Below are 17,160 nucleotides of genomic sequence, written 5' to 3'. Positions count from 1 at the left end.
ACGACGTTTTCAAATGCGAGCTACAAAGCATTAAACTAATTCTATTTGGAGTAAGCGACAACACTATAAAACTATACAAACAAGTAATAATAGGGAAAATAAAATAAATACTTTAACCCCAGCGGCTTTATGGCCTGAGAAAGAAAAAGGGAAGAATATAATTTGGCAATATCTCTAATATTTATAAAGGGTAAAGCTGTTCATTAAAAAAGAAATTAAGAAACTCAACCCCTGAAACATGCTATCTAAATGACTTCCCTAGCCCTTCAATTAAATACTTCATTGCCCTTATGCTATCACAAGAAAAAAAATTACCAATAATTCCTATTCAATTTTCTTTTTTACATTAAAATCTTTAAATTCTGGTCATTATTTTTTATAATTTGTTTGCTTTTCATACTTGTCTGAGAAACTTGGTCCTGATGTTCTTAAACCAAAAGCTTCAAACTGCATTTTTTGTGTTTTGTTTTTCTTTTGTTTGATCAGTGCAGCACAAATTAAATTAAAAATCCATCCACCATAGCACTGAACTGGTAGCATGCCTCATTAACAGTTATGTTCAGAACTGTAAATAAAATGTTTACAATTTGTGTGATCTCTTCAAATGGTGGTGAGCTGAATCTCAAACTGAAAAACCATGGCAAACATTTGCTTAAACACTTTATTTGTTCACTTTTCTTGAATCAAAGCCCCTTTATACCTACAGCAAATAAAAATCAAGAAATTTTGGTACAATAAACAAAAGTCAAGCAAAAAATAAAAAAGTACAGTGTATACAAATGTAATAGCAGTAATCACCAGTACAGTTTAAAACAATGTTTAAAAAAAAACAAAAGAAAAAAAAAAAAACAAGACGTCTGTTTTTTGAGTCCAGTCTGAAGGTGGCCTTGGTTTTCCCACTCCTCCATGTCCAATCCCTTTTTCAAAATGTACAAAAAGAGAAGCTGCACAACTAACATCCCCTCTGTAAAATAACTACATCTTACTGGAAAATAAAATAAAATAAGGCCAAGTGTGTGGTGGCAGTCAGCCTTTTATGAAGGCATCAGAACAAAGCCAAATAAATATTGACACGGCAGTTAAGAGGCCACTGGTAGAGTCACAGAAAGTCCTTGGACACGGTGGCAGCAGGAAGCCCTCCTAACTCTGATAGACACAGCAAACGTGGATGCCACTAACTGATGCCTGAGGCGGTAAGTCCACATAGAGGCGATATGGCACAGCTAGGAGAAAAGTCCAACTAGACCCACTCAGTCCCTGGAATAGCGTGCAGCAAATGGTATTCCACATAATCCAACGCTGACACTCAGGAAACATCTGTGAAGGAGAACATGGAATGAATATTAACAATAATATTATCATTAACATTCCATATTAGGAGATGGCTTTAGAACTTGTCGCTGACTTGTGCAGGAGTGAAGGCTGGCTGACTATTGGTCAAGACAGATCTCCAGTCCTTAGTATATAATGCTGCTCTAGCAAAATTTACTATATAATTGTCATTTCTACCATAAAGACAAACTCGCTGCTTTACTAAATCTCAGGAGTATCTGGAGGACCCCAAAGTCAAAACAAGCTGGGTAAAAAGGCCTATGAAATGTTTTTGCTCAACTCAGATAGATTAAACTGCAGCATGAATTTAAGTTTGATCACCTGATTTCTTAGGCAATTTCAAAAAAATTGAGTCTACCATTAACTGTTCCTGTGCTGGTTATATCTCAGTGAAATGACTAGGTCTTACTTTGTTAAAAATGTTTTTTGTCTGATTTTTGACTATTTTCCACATGTACACAGGGCGACAATGCAAGAGAAAGTGAAATGCTCTTACAGGAGCACTCTACCAACCAAGGTTGAAATACATTTTACAAGCATGTTATACTTACCAACAAGCTGTTAGATTAAGACTTTCATTAGTGTTGGTCTGAAATAATACCCAGTATTTTTTTTTAAATGGTACATTTTTTTTTAATCCAATCACTACATTTTATGTTTATCTTCATGATGTGTTTACACAACTGAAGTTAAATTTTAATTCAAATTGAGCACAGCATGGTGGCAGTGTTGCTTCACAACTAGGTGGTTCTGGGGCCCTTCTGTGTGGAGTCTGCATGTTCTCCCCATACCAGCGTGGGTTTCCTCCCACAGTCCAAACACTTGAAGGACAGGTCAATAGGCAACTTGTTTGTCTCTATTCTATCTATATGTTAGCCCTGTAATAAACTAGTGACCTGTTGATAATGTACACCATGTCTTACCCAATGTAACCTGGTATAAATATGTAATTTTTTGTATCTATATATTTTGTATATTATTATATTGTTATTATTTATCTTTCCTAAATATCTTTTATGGCAGTTTCTTTGCAGCTTTCCTGTTCTCTGCACTGCCACTTTGCTGCTGCTACACTGTGAATTTCCCCACTGTGGAACTAATAAAGGCGATCTTATCTTATCTTATTGACAGAGGTAAAATACTGGTTTGCTTACTGACAAAACACTAAATGTGACGCTGACTCTTGAATAGGTTTTAATTTGAGCTGATTTTAGGTAGGACAGGCTAGCATAACATCATGACAATGACTGGGAACAGTGAAAACACTGTATTCTTACAGCATACTAAAGAAATGTTTTGTCAAGTCTCCTCCCACCTTTGACAGCCAGCTACAGTTCTGCTGTGAAAATGTAAACACTAAACACGTGCACTGGCCTATGTGTAAGTGGAGATACACAGACAAAAAGCAGGACCACACTTCACACATGTTGTCTTTGGAGAATGCTGTGAAAATGTAGTTCTTTACATTTTACAGCTCATTATTAAAAATGCATCATCACCTCAAAGTTCTGGTCACTAAATAGACAAATCTGCAGAGGCAAGTGTTACAGAAAAAAAAAAAATCGACAATAATAAATATACTCACAGCTGGCAGGCTGTTCTCCAAACCTTCGCATGAGTTGGTCGTGTGTGAACTTGACAAACGCATCGTATTGCTCTGTTGAAAGGAAAAGCATTTATTGGCACTCAGTGTGGATTACTCACTACAAATTATTGTATATCCTACCTTTTCAAAAAAAAAAGAAAAAAAAAAAAAAAAAAAAAAAAAAAAAAGATCATACCTGCAAGCTTTGTCGTCAGTATCTCGTCATACTCCTCACGGATTTTGTCCTCTCGTTCCTTCAGTAGTCTTTCACAGATCATTCCAACCTGTTTGAGGGAAAATAAAGGCTGCTCTTTCCTGGTGGGAGATGAGGCACCCGACGACGTACCTGTTGGGAGGACCAATATCCACAGTTGATGACTTTAAACACTGCAAAAGCACAGCAACTTTGTCAGTCTCGTATAACAACAGATATTACATTTCATCTCCCTCTCCTGCCAAGCAGGTATGGAAAAGTACACATGTGGCAACACATTCTTCACGGATCTCATATAGCCTTCATGTGCTCGCAAATTTCAGCTGAATATTGGAGAAGCAGATATTGTTCTACTTGAGCTTGAGCCTAATGTTTCCCCTCTTCCCTCTGCAAAGTCAAATCAGTTTTATTTGCTTTACCCAATATCACCAATCTGTCTGGAAGAGGTTTCCAGCCAATTTGACTTTTACACAAAGAAAAAAAACACAAAACAAAAAAAACTCCATCATAAAAGAAGGGGAAAGAATAAAGGGGTTTTCCATGTCTACTATTCCTCCTCTGTGGAGGCTGACTACGGCTCTGGGAATTCCTATGGTTGTGTGTAATTCAACAATTAAAAAAGAAAACAAAAGAAAACGCAATACCAACTTGACATCTAAGTGAATGGATATATCTGTTGCTAGTTATTAGGTGTGCAAAATCAAACCATCCTCCGAGAGAAAATGACTAACAAGAAGGCATGGTCAGACTGAATAATGAAATGTTGAAGAACAGCCACTCTGAATCAGTCTGATTATCTGACTTAAACATGTGTCACGGTTGCCTTGAAGTCACCATATCATTACAAACAATAACTGAACCAGTCAATCACACTACTATGCTTGTGATTTGGTGAACTGATCTGTGAAATAGGAGGTTGACAAATGTGTAAAAACTAGCCAATATCTTCATTAAGATAGGGCATTTGTAACTACCTGGTAGCACAGATCCACTGTGAATGTTCTGCAGGTCCAGAGGACAGCAGCCGTCTGCCTGCTGGAAAGCACTGTCCAAGTGTCGTCGTTTCTGCAGCCGCTTGTACTCTTGTTTAATGTTGTGTAGAATTTGCTCTGAAACAAAGAACAATATCCAGCCCATTATACATCTGACATCGTCACATCAGGCTGCTACACTTCTATGAAAACAAAGCCACTCCACAACACACAAATTTGATCATTTCTATGGCCTTGATGATGTATACTCTGGTTCATCATGACTTTTGACGTTTAAGGGGATGCTGTAAGTCATTTCCCAATTTAGTGAGCATCAAATTTAGCATGTAGCACAACATCCACCCATTAATTACACAACAGTAACACGAACCAGAGACATGGTTCCTGGTATTCCAACACTTCACTTCCCCAAACCAGTGTACACTAAAAAATAAATCCACACAAACTGTAACAGTGAATGCCGAATTTACAACTGGACAACTAAGATTCACATCACATCGTCTATACAATATGTATATCGAAAAAAAATCATTAACACCAACAGAATTCATTTAACTTGACGAATTACGTATGAAGTTTTGTTTGATCAACACTAAACCTACCGGCTCACACTGGGGGGATGCTAACGCTACGTTGCGGATAAAAGTAGAGAATACGATTAGGAAGGATTTAAACATGCTTAACCGGTTTTCAAGCACACATGTTGATATAAAAGCGGCTTTAAATTCATACCTGTGGTGAGTCTGGACGACACTTCCCCGAACGGCGACGGCTCCATACGCAGATACTTTTGTGGCGAAGAGACCGGAGACATGATCGCGGCGCACCTCCTCCTTTTAGGAGAAGCCGGGCTCATAAGCGGATCAAAGTCCAGAGTCCTTTTCAGAGTAGCCCCGCAAGCCATTTCGCTGAAATGTGTCTAAAAAAATCTAAAACAGAAAACCTTAAATTTCCCGTTGTCTGGAGAAGTCACCGACTTGGGCCCCGGTCTGTGCTGCTAATGCTAGCTAACGTAAGCTAGTTCGAACCACAGCAGCGATTCCGGGATGTTGACAAATACGCACTTCTTTCGTCTCTCGTTGTCTTGTGCTGAGAAATCTCGCCGGGATTAAGTTTGCGAATATATATCGAATTAAACCGGATTAAAATAATTAAGTTAAATCAAGTATAAAATCAGATGATCGCAGATTTTCCTGCACTACTCCGCACACAAACCGCAACGGCTGAAACTATCTTTTATTCCTTACTATGTTATCAGTTATGGGCATGCGCAAGAAAACGACCTTATGCTGGTACTTGTAGTTTTTTGTCTCTATCTTGTGCGTTATTTTATAAGCTATAGTACTACATTTCCCTAAAACCCAGAAAATGCCCCATTTTCAAATTTATAACAAAACATCAAACCACGAATAAGTTTCAGTTTAACTTAAAATTTAAATATACAGACATTTAGAAGACTTTTTAAATGTGTTTCTTAAAAGTACTCAGTTATTTTTAGAGTTTGCTTTTCGGGCTAAAAACTATTACACCTCGCGTTAGAGTTATTTGGAAACCCTGTAATAAAATGCAACTGCAAGGGGGAAGTAATTCAGTACTTGGGTATTCTATGTTATTTCTCAGCTCTAATGTTATTTATGAGCAGGATACTGTATGAAAATAATGAAATATTAAGAATGAAATAATTTGAAATTAAAAGTTAAAGTGTATGTAGGTCTGTAAAAAAAACATAACTTAGTGTATGTAAAGCATGTTCAAATTTTAGGAAACAAATAGTGCACTTAGTGCTGGTGTTCTCAAGACAAAAAAAGCAAAAACATTTTATATTCGTAATAATGTAGTACACTATATAGTAGTATAGTTCTCTAACTGTATTCTCTTAATGTCATTATCTTTGAGTGTCAAGCTCAACTTATTGGACAGTATGAATAATATGAATCCTTAAGTTAGGTAATGGTGTCACACTTAGAGCCATAAGTGCTACAGGTTGTAGGAAACTTCTACTTCTAATCTTCTACTGCAACTATCATTATTGATGAATCTGCTGACTATTTAGTCAGTTCACCATTTTGGTATATAAAATGGTAAAAAATGCCTATCACTATTTCCTGAAGCCCTGTTGTCATCTTCAAATAGGTGGTTTGGTTTGACCAGCAGTCCAAAACCCAAAGATTTTAAGTTTACCAACACATAAATAAGAACAGCAGCAAATAACTGTTATGATCAAGTGCTTGAACTAGGTAATGTTTTTTCTTTTTTGCTTAAAAAATGAATTAAAAAACTAAAAAAAAGTTGCTGACTAACTAATTGATTAATTGACCAATTGTATCCGCTCTAGTTTCAAACCTGCTTATTTATTTAGGTGTTGTTTTCAACCCTAACTGCAGCGTTTCACACATGATAGAGTAAACTGGCCTCATGGCTCTCCATACACTGGACTAGAGATATGGACAAAAATCCTGTTGACATCTGTATGAACAGATGTTGCAATTTTCCCAATCCCTCTTAGCCGAGGGATAAAAAGAACAGGGCAGATGTTGCTGTCAGAGGATGCTGTGGCAGTTGTGTATTCTCACCTCGTCGCTTTATCAGGGTTACAAGAAGCATCCACACTAATACTAACAGAGTAAGTCCACATGTAGAAATGCCCTGCCTTTTAAGACCGGCTGCCAATAGTGACAGTCTTACATCTTCCACAAGGGGGCAGTAACACCTCACTCATGGCCTGTGGGTTTCCATCGGCTCAGAGCTTGACTCAGTATCTGATTGTTTTGAATGAATGATTGTTGGACGAAATAAGCAAAATGTCCTGTGCCCTCCTGTTTCCCAGGATCATCAAACAATCAATCAAATAACTGCAGGCGAAATGACAACCAGCTGCGACTTTATTCAAAAGTTTGATAACAGCAATACTAAAAACACTTGACTGATTGTGATTTTTAAGTCATTCCTCATTTATGCCACCACTGTGCAGAAGCCACTTGACAGTTGACATTTTGATCTTCAATACTCAATAATACAAGAGGCAGCAAAGCATACTGATAAACAGCTGTCTGGATAACTTTACACCAAGATAAATGATTACAGAACAATTGTGCTGTGAGATTTCTAGATTAAAAGTACTACATCACCTATTAGAAAAATCACATCATCTCAGATTTTTTTTTTTTGTAAGGTCAGTTGTCGATTCTCCACATAATGCATACACACAAACTTCCATTCAGGTTACCAGCCACTGAAAAGACATTTGTGTCTGTGTTTTTAGATAAGTAAACTTAACAGCAGACATATCTTTATTTAGAGTTACGCCAAAAGTACTTCACTAGGCCTGTGCATGGGTTGCTTTTGTTTTCTGAAATGATGCCCCGCTGCAACAGTAGCACTAAAACAACTCGCCGCAATCATCAAAAGGCATGAGGTTTGGAAATATATCACCAAGTCACAAGGTATCACACACATACAAGGCTGAATCCATTAAAATCATACATTTGATAAAAGCAGCTATAGTCAGAAACCACTTCAGTTAGTTACAGTAGTGACCAGCACACTGTGTCCAAATTCAGTTTTAATGATTGTTTGCCAAAAGCTTCTTCTTCTTGTTATTTTGTTGGCTGAGTAGCTGAACAAGTCGATTTCAATACTTTATTTTGCAAGAAAACACTGTACAGTTGTTAGGTATACATTTGAACAATGACACATTACTCTAAGATCTAACAGCTAGCAAGTAAAGAAATGGACAACAGGGACAATCGTCATTCTGCCACAGAAAATGCCATTTCAGATTTCACATTCTCATAAGTTGTGAATTCATTTACCTCCATCATGAGAGTTTATTTTGTGATGGTGATAAACGTTTTTTTTTGTTGTTGTTGTTTTTTTTGTTTTTTTTTATCTCGAGCATGAATCACCTTGTTTCTCAAAATCCCTTCACAGATTTGCCACTCACTGAGTGTTGTCAGAAGTACAAAAGTCACACATTAAATGACGATTTTGGAAATAAACAATCAAAGTCATTTGAGCTTTTTTTCCCATCATTTGCTTATAGAAATGTCTATATGCAACATGTACATCAAGCCTTTAGAAAGTCAAGGCGCGAGGATTTATAATATTTATGGTGCAAGACACATGTTAAAGTCTAAATGACACAATAAAACATCTCTAATTAAAAATGTCAGTAGCCCCTTATCCCATAAATGAAGATATATTGTTTTCAAAACCTGAATTCACAGTACAAAAATATAATATGCCTTCACTAATTGGATATCATGAAGTGTATGGTAGCAGACCTGGGATGGTCTTTGCTAATCCTTTCAAATCCTTTCTATGACCTTGCAATACTATTTGGCACTTTGGCACACTATGTACTCACACACAAACATAAAATAATGCAAACCACTAAAGCATCTATGTGAGTATGTCAGTCAATACTTTCAGAAGAGGATTTTTTTTTCTCTGGAATATCTAACCTCTGCTTCATTGTCTTGAATGGCATTGTTTTGGGAGGATGACATTTACACAGTTTCCTCTGTGATGGCCAATTAGACAGCCTCTGCAGACGTTTCAGTTGACACAGACATTGTTACTTTGGCTATTTTCACAGTGGTCTTCACGCAGCTCTCTGCAGCCCTGTTGGCAGAAATGTTGGCATTTCTGTTCTGGCAGTCTGACTCAAGGCTATTGTCCAACTGCTGGGCACTGCCCCTGCAGGCATGGCAGGAGCTGAGGAAGGCGTGCCGCAGGTCCTTGCTCCTCAAGGCATAAATGATTGGGTTGACGGTGGAGTTGAGCAGGCATAGCATGCTGCAGAATGCAAATATTGTCTTGATTTCATCGTCCATCCTCCAGAAGAGGTCATAGACCATGATGGCGAGCAGTGGGCCCCAGCAGATCACCAGCACCACCAGGATAAGCACCAGGGTCTTGGCCAGACGGATGTCCATGCGTGCCTGCTCAGGGCGCGTGGTCTGCACTTTAGTGCCATCTGCTGAGTAAACAACAAGGCTCTTCTGGGAGGTCCGGCTAAGCATGCGCACTGCATGGTGGTGTGCTTTCCACAGGATGTATATGTAGGCGTAGATGATGAAAAGAACCAGCACAGTGGTTACACCGATCCAGAACATCAGGTAGTTCTCATCAATTAGAGGGAATATGTCTGAGCAAACAGAATTGAGACGTTTACAGTTCCAGCCCAGCAGAGGTAGCACTGCGATGATGATGGAGATGGTCCACATCATGCAAAAGGCTATGACAGCCTTAGTCCGTGTCACAATACGCCTGTATGCAAGAGGCCGGTGTATGGAGATGTACCGGTCAATAGCTGTGAGGAAGAGGCTCCCCACAGACGCCGTGAACGATGCTGTGACTCCACCCAGCTTGAAGAGAAAAACATTAGGACTGTCCTTCCTGTGGAAAACATGGAAGTCCAGAAAGCTGTAGACAAAGATGACACTGCCCAGCAGGTCAGCCACAGCCAGACTGCCAATGAAGTGGTAGGACGGCCGGCAGCGCAGGGTGCGGGACTGCAGGATGACGCAGAGCACCACCAGGTTCTCCAGCACCGTGAAGGTGCCCAGAGTCAGAGACATCACAGCCACAGCCAGCTGCTGGCTGGGAGTCAGGATCATGAAACACTCCATGTCCATAAAGTTCTCCCCACATTGTATATTGTCAGTCTCATCTCTGAATGTGCTCCTGTTGCCAAACAAGTCTGTGGCATTGGTGGGGTAGAAGGGGATGCCTTTGAGGATGAGCTCCTCATCTGCAGGTACTTTGTTTGCGAAGGAGTTGCTGCGGAAAGCAGACAAGGGCTTCTGCAGAGAGAAGCTGCCCTTGAAGTCTACATCATTGAGGGGGTCATCATAGTTAGCATCGTTGGAGCCCAGATACTGTAAACCAGATGTGATAGTCCGGAAGGTGGTGTCCGCCACACCATCCAGCACAGATTTCATGGCTGAGTTTGAGGGTAATACTGCAGTGTAAGACGCCTGGACAACCTACAAATTGATGAAAAACATTTCAGACATTTCTTTAAATCTGATAAACCTGAAAAAAAAGAACCCCATGCATATTATCACTAAAGATTTTCTAGTATATTTGCGACAGTGTAATATTTGAGTCTGACTCTGAAATAAAAATCCTTTTAACAGGGAAGACAAACTTTTTATTGCAAATATCTAAAAAATGCACAATTTTAGATATTTTTTCCCACACATTTTATCTAGTTTCTGGATTGGGCATAACCCACATCTGCTCTTAGAGAGTGGTGTACTTATAAATACTGTATCATGCATGTTTACTGCACCCTCTGCTCATCAACACACATGAAATTATTCATCACTGAGCTTCTACTTTTAAAAGAAAACAGGAAACTTCCACATAAAAACAAGAAACATGAGCCTGAAAATAAAAACACCCATTTTTTTTTTCTGTGACATTTGGAACCAGAAGAGAAAGGGCGGTCAGACAGAACAATGCAGCTCATCTACACCTGTATAGACTGGAACATCGTTGCAAAACGAACCCACGATCATTTCCTCTCTATTAAACAATATAAATTTTGTGCGTGCTCATATTTGGACAGTCAGATGTGGTGTAATTCACTGAAACGGTAAAGATATATAGCTTTTTTTATATAACAGTTGGAAAACTGTTATTGTATTGGCTAATTCATATATATGCAGAATTTGTAAAGTTATTTTAATATTGAGGAAGTCTGATCACCTATGCATGGGTGTAGATTTTTTTTCCTTAAGAAATCCGTACATTAAAAACGAGAAAACACGAGACTTTCATGGCAGGGCCAACAACACAAAGCATTTAAAGACTGACTATAAGCGGGAAAACAAAATTAAAAGCCTCCGTGAAATATTGCAAAGAGAAAAAGTGTTTCTTTACCTTACATAATTTTCCCAAGTGCGCAGAATCGCCCTTTATCACCGCGCGTTAATCCAAGTCAGAAGCGCATCATCCAACCAGCACAGATCTTACATAAAGGAGAGGCAACCGGCGTGCATGTGTTAAAATGACACCACCATTGATATCATAGTCATTCGCTTTCTTCTTTTCAAACTCTATCATGTAACAGAAGTTTTTCAGGTGTCGGCAGAAGTGTCTTGTCGCTCTTGGAGTGCGCTCCTGCTCTGTGGATACAGGCTGCTGCCGCTGCTGGCTCCAGCGTCTCTCCAGCCTTTTTCTCTGTGTCTTCACACTTATGAAGCGTCGCTCCTACAAGCCCTGTCACGTGTTTCCATATAGCTTTATCTGCCCAGCCCATGAAGCTGTCAAGTGCGGCGCATAGGAACAAGGCGGACGACAGCGGTGGCGCAGGCTTATAAAAAAAGATCTGAATTTGAATCCCCAAAGCTCCTCTTGGCAGATGATGTGCTTGGACAAAGAAGCGGCACGAACACAGCACAAAGCACAAAAAAAAAACAAACTAGTTGAACAACATCTTAGAATAACCGTCTTATCTTCCTAATACATGAGGTATTTGTGAGCAGAATTTCTACATTTTGCAGGAACAAACAAAAAGAAGGTGCATTTTTCCTATGAAGTCTCCTCCTGACGGTAACTTTTCTTTTTGGCACTGAACAGGCTTTCCTTTCATTTCCACGCATTCCGTTTTTAATGTCTGCAGCAATGCCTAAAGGCAGATCGAGGTTGCACACTTAATTGATAGTCAACACATGCCTGTTTATTGTGTGAATAATTAAGCAAAATTGAAAAAGCTCACAGCACAGAAGGCAGACTTCATCATTTTGATGCTGGTGGAGCTGCGAATGTAGAACCCATCAACCTTACCATGTATTTTTATCCCCTTCATATCTGTTTTTACTTTATACCTATTCAGCTGTTTCTGATCCAAACCAACTATTTTGAGTTGGCCTATGTAAATGTGACTCACTGTTTATATTTGGGGGGAAAAATGCAGAAGAAAAGAACATTTCAGGGGCCAGATATTTCATCTGCAGACTTAAAAATAAAACTCAGTCCAGACTGACCGGTGATGTGGCCACACAAGATGATTCATACGCATTTTATTTATCTATTTATTTTTGCACACTTCACATTCACTCTGACCTCGAGATAAACCAGCTAGTTATCGGCACATTCAATCAGATTACACGCCACCAAATTAACAAGTCTGCTATGAATCACAGTAACAAAGATGTGGCCTTTGCTTGGCCGTAATAAAAACAGATTCAATTCACTGATTATGAATGATCTAATTTCCATTTATTCATTTGGCCATATCCATGCAAACATTTTAGTGAGGTTTTTTTTTGTCCTTCACTGTCTTACACAATGGCAGAATCAGTGGTGCAGGCTAAGGAGGCAGGAGTTGAGTGGCTGCATTGTCAGATAAAATCAGAATAGATGCATTAATTTGACATTTTGTGGACACAGATTGCCTCGGCGCCCAGAACATGAAAACCTTGCCCCCCACGCCCGCACTGAAATGAGGCTACGGCTCTATAATCAACACAGGTGTGATTATTAATATCACTCAGCCATTGCTGCCGTCTGTGTCTGAAGTGAACAAAATGTTCTACTTCACAAAATGAGAAGACATTTATGGTCAGTAAACGACAGGAATATCTTAAAAACACACGCAGATCTCGGGGAGTTTCAGGCTCATTTTTCTGTGCATTTATTTCTCTTTTTTGGCAAAACGGACTGCTGGCAGGTTGTCAGTGTAAGCAGCTGACATATTTGTATATTTTATCCAAGCTGATTCTCATTCATCTTCAAGCAAATGGAGAAAAAAAAAACATTATTTACAATCATTATCTTCTGCACTAGTTCAGACAAAAGCTGAGCCCCACACACTGGTTCAGACCTGAGAGCGTCCCAAAATAAAAGCGCTCCTCCTCAACTGTTGATAACTGATTAGCTCTGGCAGAGTATAACCGGCAGATAAATGCCTTGTTCAAGGAAACATCAAAGTAGCGAGAGGAGAAAAACAGGTTCACTTCCTCCGCTCAGGGTTTCTTGGATTGCACAGAAGCTGGAAGTAATGATCTTCCAGTCTCCAGTTTGCCGCTTAAACCTGGGGAGGAAACTGTAACCCTCAGGTGCACTTTTACTGTCATAGCATCAGTTTGTGATGCTGCAGTGCATTCTGGGAGATATGTTTTGATCATGTGGCATAGTTCATTTCTTCAACGTTCTGTGTCATCTTCTGGGTTTTCTGGGAATATCTGCCAGTTCATGAGGTTGTTTCAGGCAATTAACTTCACGTTATAGTCTAGATAGTAAGTCAAATAACTGAATAGATATTATTGCTGTTATATATATTAGTGCCCTTGTAAATATACAGGAAAATATATATTTAATAAAACTCAGATGACCTGACACATCAATTAAGTTTTAGGTCACTGAAAAATAAACCATGTATTAACTCCTCCTTATAATGTGTGGTTAGTTACTGGTGGTGAATACCAATCAACACCAGGCTAGCAGCTCTGTGAGCCTACGAGCTGGTGCTTTGAGCTAAAAGCTAACATCAGCAGGTCAACATGCTCCCAGTGACAATGCTAACACGTTGATGTTTAGCAGGCATAATGGTTATCATGTTCAACATAATAGTTTAGCATATTAGCATGCTAACATTTGCCAATTAGCAGATGTAATTAGCATTGCAGGTATTGGGTCATAAATTAAAAGTGTTGGACAAATTGACATATTGACCTGATGATGGTACCACATGAAAGGTCAGGCAATTGTCCTGAGGGGGACATGAACGCGTGTATCACATTCTGTACCAATTTATCAAGCAGATGTTGAGATATAGGCTGGATAAGTGATTTTTTTTACTTGATTTGTCTTAAGCTTGATTTATATTCTTTGACGGCATGCGGACATGTACAGGGTTTTCTTACAGCGAACATGTAACTTCTGCAGAATGCACAATGTATTCACGTCCATTTGATTGACAACCAGCAGCAGGTAAATGTGTCTCTGTGAGACTGATGTCTATGTAGCCTGGATAGCTAAAATCCTCTGTCACCTGGGTGCAAAGCAATTGATTGTCTTTCACGTCTTCACCACGTAGCACCTCTAAATATAACGTACATCTGCCATGAAACAGTCGCCAGCATGGTGTGGGAAGCATCAGTCTTACTCTTAACATAAAAACACCTGATATAGCAAAAACCAAATGTTCCAGCAAATTATGTCTTGAATTTAATCTGCTTATTATTCTGATTCCAGTAACTTTGTAATATCCACCACATGGAGCATTTAGACTTTAGGCAGCAGGGTGGTTTGCCAAACTGACTGGTGTACAGTGACAGTTTTCTCTGCCTTGCTTGGCATGCTAACCTGTGAGTGAGCAATGAGTGATGGCTCAAGCAAAGCTCACGGCCATCTGCGTTTCAGTTGTGGCACATAACATTTTGTCCTCCAGTGACTCACTTTGAGTCCATGGATCAGAGAAAAGAGCCCAGGGGAACATAAAATCTTGTGTGATCTCGACGCCAGTTCTAATATGACAGACTGTTTGTACACTTTATTGCCATTTGAGCATATTAGAAATAGAAAATTGTCCCCACAATCAAACAAAATTAATTTCAAAACACATCGCCAACATCATTGTGAAAGACGTCAACATTAACTACTGCTTATGCAGCAGTTGGTTACTAAATATTTATACAGAGTACCTGCCAGGTGTAACTTTGCTAACTGAACAAGCTAAGTGACAAAATTAATGTTAGCTTCCTCTAACCTGTACGTGGTAGTATATGGTCAACATATCGGACCTGACACTCGACCAAATTAGTGTTAGTGATCCAAACTGAGAAGACGTTGAATTATATTTCACAAAAAACGAAATACGGCCGACGTAACTGCCAGACGTAGCTTTCGCACAGCTAACTGAACTAGCTAACATATGGTATGAAGCTAGCTTGCTATATAACCCCTTTTGAAGAATTCAAAATCATATCTCACCTGACACTTGATCAAAATATTGTTCAACAGAGATTACATTTCATAAATATATACTATACATGTACCTACGTGCCAGGTGAACAGTAACCAACCGAATTATCAGACCGACAGAATTAGCATTAGCTTGTGCAACAGGTTAGACTGAAGAGTGAAAGAATTAATGTGGAATATAAGAGACAAACCTGGCACTTGATAAAAATGCTGCTCATACAAACCAGGAAGACACTAAATTACATCTCACAAAAAAACAAAAAAAACAAAATACATCTCAAATTATGTAAAGTGAATAATGACTGAACGACAACATAATGTTTGTCAATTACTGTTAGTTATGGGCTTTATTTCACACAGACTATCAACATGTTTTGATATATGTAAAAAGCAAACTCAAAGTATTGGCAGTTAAGTTTATATTATCATTTAACCTCTTAAAACTGTTTTTTTTTACTGTGCAACTTAATGCTTCGTACAGTTCAACATACAGTTTTCAGTGCCTTCATATCATCAAGCTGCTAGTCCATGGTCTTGGGAAGGACTTTGCAGGCATAGAAACGTATGTATGAATAGACAGTGGATTACAACACAGGAGTGTGGGTGAAGCCCATGAAGCAGTAAGTGCTTCTTTGCCTCACATGGTTCACATTACAGAGGTGCTGGATGAGAAGCAGACAGGAGTTCACTCAGGACTCGTAATGCATTTTGCACCGGTCTAATGGTAATATCCTGTCTCCCACAGGTTATTCCACGTTCAAGGCGCTTTTTCAGGAAGGACCTCTGGTCGACAGAATCCAAGCCAGAATTTCCCAGATACCTCACTAATGCATCAGGAACAACCTCATCAATAAAAGAGGCCAACTAAGGTTGAATAAACAATATCTGTCTGGGATTCCTGCGTTTATCTAAGCCCTTTTTTCCCCACTGGTATTCCCCTGATCTCAATCTTGAAACCTCTACTCTCCTTGAGAAACACGAGAGTTCAGTTGCTCATGCTTTTAATAAATGGGCTAAACCGGTGATAAAGGTTATCACATGACCAATGCATGACTCAACTCCATTTGAAAATAGGCCACATGTGCTGTAAGCAAATACTTTTGCCCTTTTGCCAGTAAGCAGTTCAACTAACTTTGAGCTCATTTTTCAAATGTAGCATTTGCTCATAATTCTTTGCAAACTGCTGAGACAACTATCCAGACAAATGAGCTATTGTACAATGCCTCTGCAGCTGCACCATCGCTTTCTATCAAATTACAGTTTACTCCAGTTCTACGATGAAGCATGCTGATTTTTTCCTCAATTACATTAAATAATGAATAATCATCAACAATTATGATGCATAAATTTGATTAATTTCAAAACATTAGTTAGTGGTTTTCTGTCAAGGAGTCTCACCTGCATTACCACGTCCGTTATCAAGTTATTTGAACATAATGATGTTTCCATTGTTCGCCTTCCCCCTTGAAACCCTCTGTAATTTCAGAAGGACACTCCATATTGAAACGCTGTGAGCCAAATACTTGGTTTGTTCATGCTTTTATAGATTTCATTATTTTTTTCTTTTTCATGTACAAATCAAAGAACCTTGCATCAGAAGCAAAAACAGACAAAACATATTTCAAAGACTGGCAGTGGAGGTAAAAGAACAGCATTTAAAGACTGAAATAAATACTTCAAACGTACTTAAAACATCTCCTAAGAGGCAGTTTGATCAGTAGGAACGACTGCATCTCTTCAAACATGTTTCTCTTGGAGTATATTGGTGGATATAATAAGTCGTTAGTGGCAGCACTGCAATGCACTGTAACTATCCTGTAATGTGTTTGCAGTATACACCCAAATTATCCTCTCTCTTGAAACATTATGATTTATATTGAAACATATATATTATATACTTTTTGTTATTACAACTGTCTTATTCTAACTACAATTGCAGTGTGGGTGTAACAATTCGTTGTATGCAAGTGTAATAACAATAAAGCCAACTTAAATTGCATTTACTCTTTGTCCTGCTCTTCTCTAACGTGGTTTGCAGTCAAAATCCAACATACAGTCCATGTCAAGAAATAGCAAGGCAAATACACTGTCAACATTCC

General features: G+C 38.9%; 2 protein-coding genes across 2 annotated transcripts; both read right to left on the bottom strand.

Annotated features, from left to right (window-relative positions):
• Positions 1-647: 647 nt before the first annotated feature.
• Positions 648-5,382, bottom strand: akirin2 (akirin 2). Its single transcript, XM_071468147.1, has 5 exons — positions 4,856-5,382; positions 4,106-4,240; positions 3,114-3,263; positions 2,918-2,989; positions 648-1,317 (listed from the first exon to the last, which is right to left on the bottom strand). The coding sequence occupies exons 1-5, from the start codon at positions 5,025-5,027 to the stop codon at positions 1,307-1,309; spliced, it is 540 nt and encodes a 179-aa protein (XP_071324248.1). The 5' UTR covers positions 5,028-5,382; the 3' UTR covers positions 648-1,306.
• A 1,605-nt stretch (positions 5,383-6,987) lies between these two features.
• On the bottom strand, positions 6,988-11,510 carry cnr1 (cannabinoid receptor 1). Its single transcript, XM_071468140.1, has 2 exons — positions 11,015-11,510; positions 6,988-10,113 (listed from the first exon to the last, which is right to left on the bottom strand). Exon 2 carries the CDS (start codon positions 10,066-10,068, stop codon positions 8,659-8,661), a length of 1,410 nt encoding a protein of 469 aa, XP_071324241.1. The 5' UTR covers positions 10,069-10,113; positions 11,015-11,510; the 3' UTR covers positions 6,988-8,658.
• Between the last annotated feature and the right edge of the window lie 5,650 nt (positions 11,511-17,160).

The sequence above is a fragment of the Trachinotus anak genome, unplaced genomic scaffold, assembly GCF_046630095.1.
Source record: "Trachinotus anak isolate AG129_WGS33_773 ecotype Australia unplaced genomic scaffold, CSIRO_AGI_Tana_v1 ptg000031l, whole genome shotgun sequence".
In the NCBI taxonomy this organism is placed as follows: Eukaryota; Metazoa; Chordata; class Actinopteri; order Carangiformes; family Carangidae; genus Trachinotus; species Trachinotus anak.
This window is presented reverse-complemented; position numbering and strand designations above follow the sequence as displayed.

Coding starts and splice junctions, on each gene's coding strand:
- akirin2 (XM_071468147.1), bottom strand. CDS start 5,027: ATGGCTTGCGGGGCTACTCTGAAAAGGACTCTGGACTTTGATCCGCTT. Junction 4,241..4,855: donor GTCGTCCAGACTCACCACAG/GTATGAATTTAA, acceptor TCTTTGTTTCAG/AGCAAATTCTACACAACATT. Junction 2,990..3,113: donor ACTGACGACAAAGCTTGCAG/GTATGATCTTTT, acceptor TCCTTTCAACAG/AGCAATACGATGCGTTTGTC.
- cnr1 (XM_071468140.1), bottom strand. CDS start 10,068: ATGAAATCTGTGCTGGATGGTGTGGCGGACACCACCTTCCGGACTATC.